General features: G+C 32.1%; 1 protein-coding gene across 1 annotated transcript in view; it reads left to right on the plus strand.

Moving 5' to 3' along the window:
* fign (fidgetin) overlaps positions 1-18,323 on the plus strand; it is a 567,544-nt gene extending 549,221 nt beyond the window's left edge. The window contains exon 3 of the mRNA XM_062070474.1: positions 15,820-18,323. Within this exon, the coding sequence (XP_061926458.1) occupies positions 15,820-18,014 (2,195 nt within the window). The 3' untranslated portion in view covers positions 18,015-18,323. The remainder of the gene's footprint in view (positions 1-15,819) is intronic.
* Positions 18,324-18,742: the final 419 nt, after the last annotated feature.

Genomic DNA, 18,742 nt, shown 5'->3' on the forward strand with positions numbered 1-18,742 from the left:
CATCATATTGTTGATGTAGATGATACACATCATATTGTTGATGTAGATGATACACATCATAGTGTTGATGTAGATGATACACATCATATTGTTGATGTAGATGATACACATCATATTGTTGATGTAGATGATACACATCATATTGTTGATGTAGATGATACACATCATAGTGTTGATGTAGATGATACACATCATATTGTTGATGTAGATGATACAAATCATAGTGTTGATGTAGATGATACACATCATATTGTTGATGTAGATGATACACATCATATTGTTGATGTAGATGATACAAATCATATAGTTGATGTAGATGATACAAATCATATTGTTGATGTAGATGATACACATCATATTGTTGATGTAGATGATACACATCATATTGTTGATGTAGATGATACACATCATATTGTTGATGTAGATGATACACATCATAGTGTTGATGTAGATGATACACATCATATTGTTGATGTAGATGATACACATCATATTGTTGATGTAGATGATACACATCATAGTGTTGATGTAGATGATACACATCATATTGTTGATGTAGATGATACACATCATATTGTTGATGTAGATGATACACATCATATTGTTGATGTAGATGATACACATCATATTGTTGATGTGGATGATACACATCATATTGTTGATGTAGATGATACAAATCATATTGTTGATGTAGATGATACACATCATATTGTTGATGTAGATGATACACATCATATTGTTGATGTAGATGATACAAATCATATTGTTGATGTAGATGATACACATCATATTGTTGATGTAGATGATACACATCATAGTGTTGATGTAGATGATACACATCATATTGTTGATGTAGATGATACACATCATATTGTTGATGTAGATGATACACATCATAGTGTTGATGTAGATGATACACATCATATTGTTGATGTAGATGATACACATCATATTGTTGATGTAGATCAGGGGTCACCAATGCGGTGCCCGCGGGCACCAGGTCGCCCGTAAGGGCCAGATGAGTCGCCCGCGGGCCTGTTCTAAAAAAAAAAAAAAAATTTAAAACAAAAAAAAAAAAAAAAACTTTTTTTTTTTTTTTAAACTTTTTTTTTTTTTTTTTAAATTAAATATACATAGAAAAAACACAATATACACTTTCAATCAGTGCATAAACCCAAACAACCTCCCCCATGCACACTCATCCACACCCACTCACACAAAAGGGGTTATTTCTTTCTGCTACCAATATTCTGGTTCCCACAACATAGACAACACATCTGCAAGGGACACAGTCCCTGAACACAACATAGACAACACATCTGCAAGGGACACAGTCCCTGAACACAACATAGACAACACATCTGCAAGGGACACAGTCCCTGAAGCACACATGATTGTATAGGCTGCTGGTCCACTAACATTTTCATTAACTACTATTTTTTATGTAATTATTTTTATATTGTTTTACTTTCTTTTTTATCCAAGAAAATGTTTTTTATTTATTTATTTTATTTTATTTAAAAAAAAATGGCCTTATCTTCAACAGACCAGGTTGTCAATGAAATTAGATTTGTTTAAAGGGTTTTTAAAACCAGGCCCAGTCCAGATAATGTCCAAGTCGGACTCAGCAACACACACCTTCATTCATGTACACAGAAACAAATTAGGGAACACAACAGATTGCATATAATTTATAAACAAAATTACATTTTCAAAATAAGCATGTATGTACAGTCCAGATTATGTCCAGGTCACTCAAATTAGGGGACACAACAACAGATATCATATAATCTATAAACATAATTGTACTTTCAAAATAAGCCTTTGAGGACTTCTCATCTTTTTTTAAATGTTTTTTGGCATCATTATCGTTTTCAGCCATGTAACTTTCTAAAGTTAGAAAATACTGCATAAATGTTTTAAAGAGAGTAATACTAAGTGAATATCTGTTTTTGGCCTTAAAAATAAACCTTTTACCGAGTACTATAATTAAATGGACTAAATCATGATTGTCAATGAACTCTCCTAAAATAACAGAAACCACATTAAGCTTCATAAACAAACCAATCTTTAAACACATTTTTTCAACTTCCACCCAAAACAAAGACACAATATGACAATACCAAAACAAATGCAGGGTGGATTCAGGCTCCTGACAACAAAATCGGCAATCATCTGACTCTGTAATATTCCATAATTTTAACATTTTCCCTGTGGGTAAGAAGTTATAAATAATTTTAATTTGAAAATAACGATTTTGCACATCGATAGTAGTTTTATAGATTAGTTTGAATATGGCATCCCATGGCAACGGGCAGTCAAAAAATTCCTTCCATTTTCCATTTGTGTTGTATGAGGCAGCCTTCAAAGATTTCTTTATTAAATACAAATTATATATTTTTCTATTTATTTTAGTTCCTTTTTGCCAACTAGAATTTCTTATTAGAGGTTTACAAACTAATAATTTAGTAGTTCCATAATTAATTATTTGTTTTCATCTTTTCCCAATGACTCCAGTTAGTTGATAAAATGAAAAGCTTGAACAAGCATCACCATACATAGCTCTAAATTCATCATACTTCATCATTTTACCATTCTCATTGATAATAACATTGACAAAAATGATTCCTCTTTCAAACATATTTTTCCAAAAGAAAGGCTTTCCATCTATTACAATATTAGAGTTCATCCATATTATCTGCTGCAAAATATCGTCTCTTTTTTCTGGCACATAAAATTGAAAACACCACTATGAGTGGATTGTTTCCTTTCCCAGCAGACTCTCTGGGAGGGGATCACTTGTAAAAAAGGATACAATTTCTTTTGATACAGTACATGTTTTTTGTCCAACAGGACACTTGTGTACCACTCAGTGTTTAAATACATCTTTGGAACAATTGATGCTTTTAAAGACAGACACATGGCTTCAAGGTTGAGAAGTTTCAGGCCCCCATATTCATACTCTTTGTACAAAACCTTTCTTTTAATCTTTTCTGGTTTGCCGTTCCAGACAAAATCGAAGACCCTCCGCTCATAAATCTTAAAAAAGTTTTGTGATGGAGCTGGTAATGACAAAAACAAATAAATAAATTGAGGAATAATTAACAAGTTGGCAATAGACATTTTACCATACAAGGTTAGGGATTGCATAATTTTGTCCAGCTTTCTTAGTCGATTATCATAATTTACTGAGCCTAGATCTTCCAGATTCTCTGGGACAACAACACTAAGTATGTTAACTGGTCCATCTGTCCACAAAACAGGCACTTTGCATTCCATTCGAAAGGACGTTCCCTTTAGATTTCCGATCCTTAACATTTTACATTTATCATAATTAAGGCCAGACTGCTGTGGAAATATGTCCAAAAGATTAAGAAGGTTCCGCAAACAATGAGGAAAAATCTTATCTTTGTGAATCAGCCTTTTCTGACATGAACTTCATCAAGAACAAACACAGAACACGCCTCACTGATGCACATCTGCAAGACTAACTCAGAGTTGCAGTGTCAAGTTACACACCAGAGTACAACACACTAGTTAACAGCATGCAATGCCAGGCTTCCCACTAACTGACAAAGAAACAGATAACAGATTTGGTGTCCAGTTCAAAGTGTGACATGATTTAAAAATTTGAGAGTTTACTTTTGTATTTTACATGATTTATTATTTGTACAAACATGGTGCAAAGCAATTCATGATTTGTTAAAAAATGTTAGTGGTTAGCTAGTTAAAAATGGGATATTGTGATTTCACAAGACTGTCTTAGAAGTGATCATTTGAAAATGTTCAATTTGAAAAATGTGCACTTAGAAAAAATATAAAAATAAAGTGTTGCATATTGATATTTATCTGTTTCAATATACATTTATTGTGAGAAATCATTAAGATGATCAGTGTTTCCACAAAGATAAATATAATTAATTATTAATAATAACAGAGTTAAAGGTAAATTGCGCAAATTGGCTATTTCTGGCAATTTATTTAAGTGTGTATCAAACTGGTAGCCCTTCGCATTAATCACTACCCAAGAAGTAGCTCTTGGTTTCAAAAAGGTTGGTGACCCCTGATGTAGATGATATCAATCATATTGTTGATGTAGATGATACAAATCATATCGTTGATGTTGTAGATGATAGAAATCATATCATTGATGTTGTAGATGATACAAATCATATTGTTGATGTTGTAGATGATACAAATCATAGTGTTGATGTTGTAGATGATACAAATCATATTGTTGATGTTGTAGATGATACAAATCATATTGTTGATGTTGTAGATGATACAAATCATAGTGTTGATGTAGAATCTACATCAACACTATGATTTGTATCATCTACATTGTAGATGATACAAATCATAGTGTTGATGTAGATGATACACATCATATTGTTGATGTAGATGATACATCATAGTGTTGATGTAGATGATACAAATCATATTGTTGTTGATGTGTTGGGCCACTTTAAAATGATGTAAGTGCTATATTTGGCCCTGAGTTAGCCAGCTGCAGGTTGTGTTTCCACCAAGATGTCTTGGCCTGCCCCCCCCCCCCTCCCCCCCACCCCCCCTGGTTGTGTTGCCATGGTAACAAACATGTCAGCAGATCTCTTTGACTCAGAGCCTGTAAATGAAGACAATTAGTGCGGCCTGATCCTGCTAATTAGCTCCTGCTGGGCCAATGACTGAGGAGCAGCTCTTCTCTCTACTGCTCCTGCAACACCTGCACAAGTGTACTCTGCACCTGGACACACTTGTGTGCACATCTGGAGAAGACACACGTGTGCACATCTGGAGAAGACACACGTGTGTGCACATCTGGAGAAGACACACGTGTGTGCACATCTGGAGAAGACACACGTGTGTGCACATCTGGAGAAGACACGCATGTGTGCACATCTGGAGAAGACACACTTGTGTGCACATCTGGAGAAGACACACATGTGTGCACATCTGGAGAAGACACACTTGTGTGCACATCTGGAGAAGACACACGTGTGTGCACATCTGGAGAAGACACCCATGTGTGCACATCTGGAGAAGACATGTGTGTGCTTATCTGGAAGAGATACACATGTGTGCACATCTGGAGAAGACACACATGTGTGCACATCTGGAGAAGACACACATGTGTGCACATCTGGAGAAGACACACATGTGTGCACATCTGGAGAAGACACACATGTGTGCACATCTGGAAGAGATACACATGTGTGCACATCTGGAGAAGACACACATGTGTGCACATCTGGAGAAGACACACATGTGTGCACATCTGGAGAAGACACATGTGTGTGCACATCTGGAGAAGACACCCATGTGTGCACATCTGGAGAAGACATGTGTGTGCTTATCTGGAAGAGATACACATGTGTGCACATCTGGAGAAGACACACATGTGTGCACATCTGGAGAAGACACACATGTGTGCACATCTGGAGAAGACACACATGTGTGCACATCTGGAGAAGACACACATGTGTGCACATCTGGAAGAGATACACATGTGTGCACATCTGGAGAAGACACACATGTGTGCACATCTGGAGAAGACACACATGTGTGCACATCTGGAGAAGACACATGTGTGTGCTTATCTGGAAGAGGTACACATGTGTGCACATCTGGAGAAGACACACGTGTGTGCACATCTGGAGAAGACACACATGTGTGCACATCTGGAGAAGACACACATGTGTGCACATCTGGAGAAGACACATGTGTGTGCTTATCTGGAAGAGATACACATGTGTGCACATCTGGAGAAGACACACGTGTGTGCACATCTGGAGAAGACACATGTGTGTGCTTATCTGGAAGAGATACACATGTGTGCACATCTGGAGAAGACACACGTGTGTGCACATCTGGAGAAGACACACATGTGTGCACATCTGGAGAAGACACATGTGTGTGCTTATCTGGAGGAGATACACATGTGTGCACATCTGGAGAAGACACACGCATGTGCACATCTGGAGAAACAAACATGTCTTGGTGCTCCTGCTGCACATCTGGAGAAGACACACATGTCTTGGTGCTCCTGCTGCACATCTGGAGAGGAGACAAATATGTCTTGGTGCTCCTGCTGCACATCTGGAGAGGAGACAGGGGCAGTCAGGCGTGTTTAGTGTGTGAGGCCTGCAGGCTTGACGTGGATGACATCCCCACCAGGCTTAGTGTGATGAGAGCGGCTCGCTGCCTAGAAGATTGCTTTGCTGCGCTCCTTCAAGCACGCTGGAAAGTGTCTGAGACGAGACCAGGATTATGGACTGACCTGTGAGGGCTTAGAGCGGCGCCGCGTCTCCGTGCTCGTCAAAGTGTGGTGTGTCCGCCGCACGGGAACCCTGGAACACCCGTGGGAGCACCACAAGTGGTCCTCAGCAGGGGACAAAATACGTTTGTATTTGTATTCATTGGGGACGGCGTGGCGCGGTTGGGAGAGTGGCCGTGCCAGCAACCTGAGGGTTCCTGGTTCGATCCCCACCTTCTACCATCCTCGTCACGTCCGTTGTGTCCTTGGGCAAGACACTTCACCCTTGCTCCTGATGGGTGGTGGTTAGCGCCTTGCATGGCAGCTCCCGCCATCAGTGTGAGAATGTGTGTGTGAATGAGTGTGTGAATGTGTGTGTGAATGTGTGTGTGAATGTGTGTGTGAATGTGTGAATGTGGAAATAGTGTCAAAGTGCTTTGAGTACCTTGAAGGTAGAAAAGCTATACAAGTAGAACCCATTTATCATTTACCCCACTTGTCAATGAAATATTGGTATTTATATATAAATATTAAATATATATATATATATATATATATATATATATATATATATATATATATGTATATATATATATATATATATATATATATATATATATATATATATATATATATATATATATATATATATATACATATATATATATATATATATATATATATATATATATATATATATATATATATATATATATATATATGTATATAAATATATACATATATATATATATATATATATATATATATATATATATATATATATATATGTATATATTTATATACATATATATATATATATATATATATATATATATATATATATATATATATATATATATATATATATATATATATGTATATATATATATATATATATATATATATATATATATATATATATATATATATATATATATATATATATATATATATATATATATACATGTATATAAATATATACATATATATAGATATGTATATATATATATATATGTATATAAATATATACATATATATATATATATATATATATCTATATATATATATATATATATATATATATATATATATATATATATATATATATATATATATATATATATATATATATATATATATATGTATATAAATATATACATATATACATATATATATATATATATATATATATATATATATATATATATATATATATATATATATGTATATATATATATATATATATATATATATACATATATATATATATATATATATATATATTCAATAATATATATATACATGCATACATATATATATATATATATATATATATATATTATTCAATAATATATATACATGCATACACACATATATATGCACATAGAAAAATCAAATATAAATATTTAATGTAATTGTAATGTATTTCACTAGTATTTAACTTGTCAATGAAATATTAGTATTTTAAATTTATTTGTAACCTATTGTACTTCATTAGTACTCCACTTGTCAATGAAATATTACTATTTCATGTATTTCTATTGTATTGTATTTTCATTAGTATTTCACTCGTTAATGAAATATTAGTATTTAAATGTATTTGTAACGTATTGTACTTCATTAGTATTTCATTCATAAATGAAGTATTAGTATTTCATGTATTTGTAACGTATTGTATTTCATTAGTATTTCACTCTTAATGAAATGTTAGCATTTCATGTATTTGTATTGTGTTGTATTTAATTAGTATTTCACTGGTCAATGAAATGTTAGTATTTCATGTATTTGTAACGTATGGTATTCCATTAGTATTTCATGTATTTGTATTGTATTGTATTTAATTAATATTTCACTTGTTAATGAAATATTAGTATTTTATGTATTTGTAACGTATAGTATTCTATTAGTATTTCGTTGTATTTGTATTGTATTGTATTTAATTAGTATGTCATTTGTCAATGAAGTATTAGTATTTAATGTATTTGTAATGTATTGTACTTCTATTGGTATTTCACTCGTCAATGAAATATTAGTATTTCACGTATTTGTAATGTATTTTATTAGTATTTCACTCGTCAATGAAATATTAGTATTTCACATATTTGTAAAGTATTTTATTAGTATTTCACTAATCAATGAAGTATTAGTATTTCATGTATTTGTAATGTATTTTATTAGTATTTCACTCGTCAATGAAGTATTAGTATTTCATGTATTTGTAATGTATTTTATTAGTATTTCACTCGTCAATGAAGTATTAGTATTTCATGTATTTGTAATGTATTTTATTAGTATTTCACTCGTCAATGAAGTATTAGTATTTCACATATTTGTAAAGTATTTCATTAGTATTTCACTCGTCAATGAAGTATTCGTATTTCACGTATTTGTAATGTATTTTATTAGTATTTCACTCGTCAAGGAAATATTAGTATTTCACATATTTGTAATGTATTTTATTAGTATTTCACTCGTCAATGAAGTATTAGTATTTCACATATTTGTAATGTATTTATTAGTATTTCACTCGTCAATGAAGTATTAGTATTTCACATATTTGTAATGTATTTTATTAGTATTTCACTCGTCAATGAAGTATTAGTATTTCATGTATTTGTAATGTATTGTACTTCTATTGGTATTTCACTCGTCAATGAAATGTTAGTATTTCACATATTTGTAATGTATTTTATTAGTATTTCACTCGTCAAAGAAGTATTAGTATTTCACGTATTTGTAATGTATTTTATTAGTATTTCACTTGTCAATGAAATATTAGTATTTCACATATTTGTAATGTATTTTATTAGTATTTCACTCGTCAATGAAGTATTAGTATTTCACGTATTTGTAATGTATTTTATTAGTATTTCACTTGTCAATGAAATATTAGTATTTCACATATTTGTAATGTATTTTATTAGTATTTCACTCGTCAAGGAAATATTAGTATTTCACATATTTGTAATGTATTTTATTAGTATTTCACTCGTCAAGGAAATATTAGTATTTCACATATTTGTAATGTATTTTATTAGTGTTTCACTCGTCAATGAAGTATTAGTATTTCACATATTTGTAATGTATTTTATTAGTATTTCACTCGTCAATGAAATATTAGTATTTCATGTATTTGTAATGTATTTTATTAGTGTCTAACTCGTCAATGAAGTATTAGTATTTCATGTATTTGTAATGTATTTTATTAGTATTTCACTCGTCAAGGAAATATTAGTATTTCACATATTTGTAATGTATTTTATTAGTATTTCACTTGTCAATGAAGTATTAGTATTTCATGTATTTGTAATGTATTGTACTTCTATTGGTATTTCACTCGTCAATGAAATACTAGTATTTCACATATTTGTAATGTATTTTATTAGTATTTCACTCGTCAAGGAAATATTAGTATTTCACATATTCGTAATGTATTTTATTAGTATTTCACTTGTCAATGAAGTATTAGTATTTCATGTATTTGTAATGTATTGTACTTCTATTGGTATTTCACTCGTCAATGAAATATTAGTATTTCACATATTTGTAATGTATTTTATTAGTATTTCACTCGTCAAGGAAAATTAGTATTTCACATATTTGTAATGTATTTTATTAGTATTTCACTCGTCAAGGAAATATTAGTATTTCACATATTTGTAATGTATTTTATTAGTATTTCATTTGTCAATGAAGTATTAGTATTTCATGTATTTGTAATGTATTGTACTTCTATTGGTATTTCACTCGTCAATGAAATATTAGTATTTCACATATTTGTAATGTATTTTATTAGTATTTCACTCGTCAAGGAAAATTAGTATTTCACATATTTGTAATGTATTTTATTATTATTTCACTCGTCAAGGAAATATTAGTATTTCACATATTTTTAATGTATTTTATTAGTATTTCACTCGTCAATGAAGTATTAGTATTTCATGTATTTGTAATGTATTGTACTTCTATTGGTATTTTACTCGTCAATGAAATATTAGTATTTCACATATTTGTAATGTATTTTATTAGTGTTTCACTCGTCAATGAAGTATTAGTATTTCATGTATTTGTAATGTATTTTATTAGTATTTCACTCGTCAAGGAAATATTAGTATTTCACATATTTGTAATGTATTTTATTAGTATTTCACTTGTCAATGAAGTATTAGTATTTCATGTATTTGTAATGTATTGTACTTCTATTGGTATTTCACTCGTCAATGAAATATTACTATTTCACATATTTGTAATGTATTTTATTAGTATTTCACTCGTCAAGGAAATATTAGTATTTCACATATTTGTAATGTATTTTATTAGTATTTCACTTGTCAATGAAGTATTAGTATTTCATGTATTTGTAATGTATTGTACTTCTATTGGTATTTCACTCGTCAATGAAATATTAGTATTTCACATATTTGTAATGTATTTTATTAGTATTCCACTCGTCAAGGAAAATTAGTATTTCACATATTTGTAATGTATTTTATTAGTATTTCACTCGTCAAGGAAATATTAGTATTTCACATATTTTTAATGTATTTTATTAGTATTTCACTCGTCAATGAAGTATTAGTATTTCATGTATTTGTAATGTATTGTACTTCTATTGGTATTTCACTCGTCAATGAAATATTAGTATTTCACATATTTGTAATGTATTTTATTAGTATTTCACTTGTCAATGAAATATTAGTATTCCACATATTTGTAATGTATTTTATTAGTATTTCACTCGTCAATGAAGTATTAGTATTTCACATATTTGTAATGTATTTTATTAGTATTTCACTCGTCAATGAAATATTAGTATTTCACATATTTGTAATGTATTTTATTAGTATTTCACTCGTCAAGGAAATATTAGTATTTCACATATTTGTAATGTATTTTATTAGTATTTCACTCGTCAATGAAGTATTAGTTTTTCATGTATTTGTAATGTATTTTATTAGTATTTCACTCGTCAAGGAAATATTAGTATTTCACATATTTGTAATGTATTTTATTAGTATTTCACTTGTCAAGGAAATATTAGTATTTCACATATTTGTAATGTATTTTATTAGTATTTCACTCGTCAATGAAGTATTAGTATTTCTTGTATTTGTAATGTATTGTACTTCTATTGGTATTTCACTCGTCAATGAAATATTAGTATTTCACATATTTGTAATGTATTTTATTAGTATTTCACTCGTCAAGGAAATATTAGTATTTCACGTATTTGTAATGTATTTTATTAGTATTTCACTTGTCAATGAAATATTAGTATTTCACATATTTGTAATGTATTTTATTAGTATTTCACTCGTCAATGAAGTATTAGTATTTCATGTATTTGTAATGTATTTTATTAGTATTTCACTCGTCAAGGAAATATTAGTATTTCACATATTTGTAATGTGTTTTATTAGTATTTTACTCGTAAAGGAAATATTAGTATTTCACATATTTGTAATGTATTTTATTAGTATTTCACTTGTCAAGGAAATATTACTATTTCACATATTTGTAATTAATTTTATTAGTATTTCACTCGTCAATGAAATATTAGTATTTCATGTATTTGTAATGTATTTTATTAGTATTTCACTCGTCAAGGAAATATTAGTATTTCATATATTTGTAATGTATTTTATTAGTATTTCACTTGTCAAGGAAATATTAGTATTTCACATATTTGTAATGTATTTTATTAGTATTTCACTCGTCAATGAAGTATTAGTATTTCACATATTTTTAATGTATTTTATTAGTATTTCACTCGTCAATGAAGTATTAGTATTTCATGTATTTGTAATGTATTGTACTTCTATTGGTATTTCACTCGTCAATGAAATATTAGTATTTCACATATTTGTAATGTATTTTATTAGTATTTCACTTGTCAATGAAATATTAGTATTTCACATATTTGTAATGTATTTTATTAGTATTTCACTCGTCAATGAAGTATTAGTATTTCATGTATTTGTAATGTATTTTATTAGTATTTCACTCGTCAAGGAAATATTAGTATTTCACATATTTGTAATGTATTTTATTAGTATTTTACTCGTAAAGGAAATATTAGTATTTCACATATTTGTAATGTATTTTATTAGTATTTCACTTGTCAAAGAAATATTAGTATTTCACATATTTGTAATGTATTTTATTAGTATTTCACTCGTCAAGGAAATATTAGTATTTCACATATTTGTAATGTATTTTATTAGTATTTCACTCGTCAATGAAATATTAGTATTTCACATATTTGTAATGTATTTTATTAGTATTTCACTCGTCAATGAAGTATTAGTATTTCACATATTTGTAATGTATTTTATTAGTATTTCACTCGTCAATGAAGTATTAGTATTTCATGTATTTGTAATGTATTGTACTTCTATTGGTATTTCACTCGTCAATGAAATATTAGTATTTCACATATTTGTAATGTATTTTATTAGTATTTCACTTGTCAATGAAATATTAGTATTTCACATATTTGTAATGTATTTTATTAGTATTTCACTCGTCAATGAAGTATTAGTATTTCACATATTTGTAATGTATTTTATTAGTATTTCACTCGTCAATGAAATATTAGTATTTCACTAATATGTAATGTATTTTATTAGTATTTCACTCGTCAAGGAAAAATTAGTATTTCACATATTTGTAATGTATTTTATTAGTATTTCACTCGTCAATGAAGTATTAGTTTTTCATGTATTTGTAATGTATTTTATTAGTATTTCACTCGTCAAGGAAATATTAGTATTTCACATATTTGTAATGTATTTTATTAGTATTTCACTCGTCAAGGAAATATTAGTATTTCATATATTTGTAATGTATTTTATTAGTATTTCACTCGTCAAGGAAATATTAGTATTTCACATATTTGTAATGTATTTTATTAGTATTTCACTCGTCAATGAAGTATTAGTATTTCTTGTATTTGTAATGTATTGTACTTCTATTGGTATTTCACTCGTCAATGAAATATTAGTATTTCACATATTTGTAATGTATTTTATTAGTATTTCACTCGTCAAGGAAATATTAGTATTTCACGTATTTGTAATGTATTTTATTAGTATTTCACTTGTCAATGAAATATTAGTATTTCACATATTTGTAATGTATTTTATTAGTATTTCACTCGTCAATGAAGTATTAGTATTTCATGTATTTGTAATGTATTTTATTAGTATTTCACTCGTCAAGGAAATATTAGTATTTCACATATTTGTAATGTGTTTTATTAGTATTTTACTCGTAAAGGAAATATTAGTATTTCACATATTTGTAATGTATTTTATTAGTATTTCACTTGTCAAGGAAATATTAGTATTTCACATATTTGTAATTAATTTTATTAGTATTTCACTCGTCAATGAAATATTAGTATTTCACATATTTGTAATGTATTTTATTAGTATTTCACTCGTCAATGAAGTATTAGTATTTCACATATTTGTAATGTATTTTATTAGTATTTCACTCGTCAATGAAGTATTAGTATTTCATGTATTTGTAATGTATTGTACTTCTATTGGTATTTCACTCGTCAATGAAATATTAGTATTTCACATATTTGTAATGTATTTTATTAGTATTTCACTTGTCAATGAAATATTAGTATTTCACATATTTGTAATGTATTTTATTAGTATTTCACTCGTCAATGAAGTATTAGTATTTCATGTATTTGTAATGTATTTTATTAGTATTTCACTCGTCAAGGAAATATTAGTATTTCACATATTTGTAATGTATTTTATTAGTATTTTACTCGTAAAGGAAATATTAGTATTTCACATATTTGTAATGTATTTTATTAGTATTTCACTTGTCAAAGAAATATTAGTATTTCACATATTTGTAATGTATTTTATTAGTATTTCACTCGTCAAGGAAATATTAGTATTTCACATATTTGTAATGTATTTTATTAGTATTTCACTCGTCAATGAAATATTAGTATTTCACATATTTGTAATGTATTTTATTAGTATTTCACTCGTCAATGAAGTATTAGTATTTCACATATTTGTAAGGTATTTTATTAGTATTTCACTTGTCAATGAAGTATTAGTCTTTCATGTATTTGTAATGTATTGTACTTCTATTGGTATTTCACTCGTCAATGAAATATTAGTATTTCACATATTTGTAATGTATTTTATTAGTATTTCACTTGTCAATGAAATATTAGTATTTCACATATTTGTAATGTATTTTATTAGTATTTCACTCGTCAATGAAGTATTAGTATTTCACATATTTGTAATGTATTTTATTAGTATTTCACTCGTCAATGAAATATTAGTATTTCACTAATATGTAATGTATTTTATTAGTATTTCACTCGTCAAGGAAAAATTAGTATTTCACATATTTGTAATGTATTTTATTAGTATTTCACTCGTCAATGAAGTATTAGTTTTTCATGTATTTGTAATGTATTTTATTAGTATTTCACTCGTCAAGGAAATATTAGTATTTCACATATTTGTAATGTATTTTATTAGTATTTCACTCGTCAAGGAAATATTAGTATTTCATATATTTGTAATGTATTTTATTAGTATTTCACTCGTCAAGGAAATATTAGTATTTCACATATTTGTAATGTATTTTATTAGTATTTCACTCGTCAATGAAGTATTAGTATTTCATGTATTTGTAATGTATTGTACTTCTATTGGTATTTCACTCGTCAATGAAATATTAGTATTTCACATATTTGTAATGTATTTTATTAGTATTTCACTCGTCAAGGAAATATTAGTATTTCACGTATTTGTAATGTATTTTATTAGTATTTCACTTGTCAATGAAATATTAGTATTTCACATATTTGTAATGTATTTTATTAGTTTTTCACTCATCAATGAAGTATTAGTATTTCATGTATTTGTAATGTGTTTTATTAGTATTTCACTCGTTAAGGAAATATTAGTATTTCACCTATTTGTAATGTATTTTATTAGTATTTTACTCGTAAAGGAAATATTAGTATTTCACATATTTGTAATGTATTTTATTAGTATTTCACTCGTCAAGGAAATATTAGTATTTCACATATTTGTAATGTATTTTATTAGTATTTCACTCGTCAATGAAATATTAGTATTTCACATATTTGTAATGTATTTTATTAGTATTTCACTCGTCAATGAAATATTAGTATTTCACATATTTGTAATGTATTTTATTAGTATTTCACTCGTCAATGAAATATTAGTATTTCACATATTTGTAATGTATTTTATTAGTATTTCACTCGTCAATGAAGTATTACTATTTCATGTGTTTGTAATGTATTGTACTTCATAAGTATTTACCAGATTACAGTATTTGCACTAGTGTGTACATATTGCACACTAAAGGATAAGACTATGTACAGGAAAGAAAACCCTGATATGAGATTGCAGTATTAGCGCGGGTGCGTGGTAGATTCTGAGGGCTGTGGGCAGAAACGTTGCTCGGTGTGTTTCTAAAGAGTCGCTCACGAGTCCGAGTGAATTGTGATTCTGACATGCCTGTCTCTTGTGTCTCCTACTTAGGTCTAAAGATGCAGTGGACCCCAGAGCACACACAATGGGCAGAACAACACTTTGACATCTCATCCACTACCCGCTCGCCAGCGCACAAAGTCGAGGCCTACCGGGGGCACTTACAGCGGACGTACCAGTATGCGTGGGCAAACGATGATATCTCCGCGCTGACTGCCTCCAATCTGCTGAAGAAGTACGCCGAAAAGTACTCTGGGATCCTGGAAGGCCCGAATGAAAGAGCCCTTCTCTGTTCCTACACCGAAGGCACAGCCGGACTCTTGAACGGACGCAAGTCGGAGAATGAGCCCTGGCAGGAGGGGATTTACCCGATGAACTGTGCTCCAGATGTTATATCTGTGAGCAAAGCCGGAATGACAGCTGCCCTACCCCCTACAGATGTGTCAGCTAGCATCGGCAGCTCCCCGGGGGTGCCGAGCAGCTTGTCTGAGCCGAGCTATTCCAGCAGTAACTGCGGGAGTCACACGGCCACGACTCTCCACTCTGGCCTTTCCTCTCAGGAATACAGCGCAAACTACAACGGCTCCTACCTGCATTCTAGCTACAGTGGTCAGACCACCCCGGCCCTCCCTTCCCCTTTGCACAGCGCTGGGCTCTTACAGCCTCCTCCCCCCAGCTTAGTACCGAGCTACAATGGCGGGTCTCCAAACCTTCCCAGCTACAATTATCCTCCGACAGGGTACGCCTCTCAGACGGCTGTCGGCCCTGGTTACAGCCCTGGGGGAGCGCCCCCTCCTTCTGCTTATCTGCCTTCTGGTATCGCAGCCCCCACACCGATCCCTCCCTCCACACTGCCTGGCTACACCTACCAGTCCCACAATCACACGCCAATTGCCCCGGCACCTATGAACGGGAGCGCATCCAACTCGTTAAAACGAAAGGCTTTCTACATGAGCGGACATGGGGAGGTGGACTCTAGCTACGGGGAATTCAACTACAACCAGCGCTCCTCTCACAGTCCCATGTACAGACTAGCCGACAGCAGTGTCTCCGACTCGACCCGGGGCAATGGCTTTGACAGAAATGCCGAGGCCTCCTCTTTAGCTTTCAAGACGACCAAACAGACAATACCTTCTGATCAGCAAAGAAAATTCAGCATACACTCAAGCGGGGCGCTAACTCCTCCGTCCTTCGGATCGACCAAAAGCTCTGTGGATGAGACCTACAGTAAGTTCGGTTCCCCCATTTTGAGCGAACAAAGCGAAGAGCACAGACAGCACCTGCCTCATTCCCTAACAGGGCCTGATATCGCTACTCCTACCTCGTCCATCCATGCTGCTGAGGAGCAACTGAAGAACAGTGATCCCAACCTGGTGGACATGGTGACGGCAGAAATCCTTCAGCAGTGCCCTCCAATGGACTGGAGTGACATTGCCGGACTGGATATGGCCAAAGCGGCCATCAAGGAAGAGATATTGTGGCCCATTTTAAGGCCAGACATGTTCAGTGGACTTCACACATTACCTCGTAACCTTCTTTTATTTGGACCTCAGGGATCGGGTAGAACGCTGTTGGCTCGCTGCATGGCCAGCCAGCTTGGGGCCGCCTTCTTGCGGCTCAGCAGCTCAGCTCTGGTGACCAAGTGGTTGGTCGAGGGGGACAAAATCATCCAGGCTTCTTTCCTCATGGCCCGCTGTCGCCAGCCAGCGGTCGTGTTCATCAGCGAGGTGGACCTCCTCCTGTCGGCCCAGCTCAGCGAGGACAGCCCAGTGAGTCGACTGAAGGCCGAGCTACTCATGCAACTTGATAGTATTTTGTCCTCTGCTGAGGACCACGTTCTGGTGGTCTGCTCCACCAGTAAGCCAGAAGAGATTCCGGAGTCCCTAAGGAGGTACTTTACCAAGCGATTGCTCATCCCCTTACCCGATGGGACGGCACGACACCAGATAATCAGCCAAGTGCTCTCGCAACACAACTACTGTCTCAGTGACAAGGAGATGTCATTACTGGTTCAGAGGACAGAGGGCTTTTCGGGACTCGACGTGGTTCAGCTTTGTCAAGAAGCCGTGGTCGGTGCTCTGCACGGCGTCCCCGCTTCCGACCTGTCAGCCATCCATCCGAGGCAAATGAGGCCGGTCTCCTTTCAAGACTTTGACAATATATTTTGTAAATTCCAGCCCAGCATATCACAAAAAGAACTCGACACGTACACGGAATGGAATAAAATGTTTGGTTGTAATCAGTGAAAGCGTTGAGGCGATCGAGTGATCCAGAACTTGGCTGGAAGAGTCCCGAACACTCTTGATGTGTTCAAGGGTTTTTGTCTTGGACAATTGATCAATTGTCAATCTGTACATGGTCCGAGTTACCGTCTTGTGCTCGCTAAACGACGTGTACAGGCTCCTCCTTTTTGTATATACATATATATATATATATATGTATATATATATATGACTATACTATTCTGGTTTAGTTGCTATCAAGTGCCTGAGGTGGTGCTGTTTAAGTTGTCTTTTTTTGCCTCACAATCTCCATTGGTGACATGTGCTAAAAGTGCGTTGAAAACAAGGAAAACAAGCTTTAAAAACGAGACGAAAAACCCGCTTTCTCCTTCCCGTTAGAACAGCAATGTCTGTGGTGTGCTCTCTGTGAATGGTTACTTTCAGCTAACTTAAATAAATGGCTATGATTTTAGCCGCCATATTTTCTACGTGTAAATGATTTGCTTACAAAAAAAAAAAAAGGAAACATTTGCATATTTTGACTCCCGTCGGTCGAGTGGGATACGAGTTGATTTCACCTTTTTCCTGTAGATACGACTCCGAGGTGGGTTCTTTTACCGCCTGGCTTAGATACGACTCCGAGGTGAGTTCTTTTACCGCCTGGCTTCACTTTACTATGTAATCGTTGTTGGTTGTATTTCAGTGTTTGAGCTACGTGTACAATTACACAATTCAATGTGGATTCCTTTGAC

The sequence above is a fragment of the Entelurus aequoreus genome, linkage group LG14 (assembly GCF_033978785.1).
Source record: "Entelurus aequoreus isolate RoL-2023_Sb linkage group LG14, RoL_Eaeq_v1.1, whole genome shotgun sequence".
In the NCBI taxonomy this organism is placed as follows: Eukaryota; Metazoa; Chordata; class Actinopteri; order Syngnathiformes; family Syngnathidae; genus Entelurus; species Entelurus aequoreus.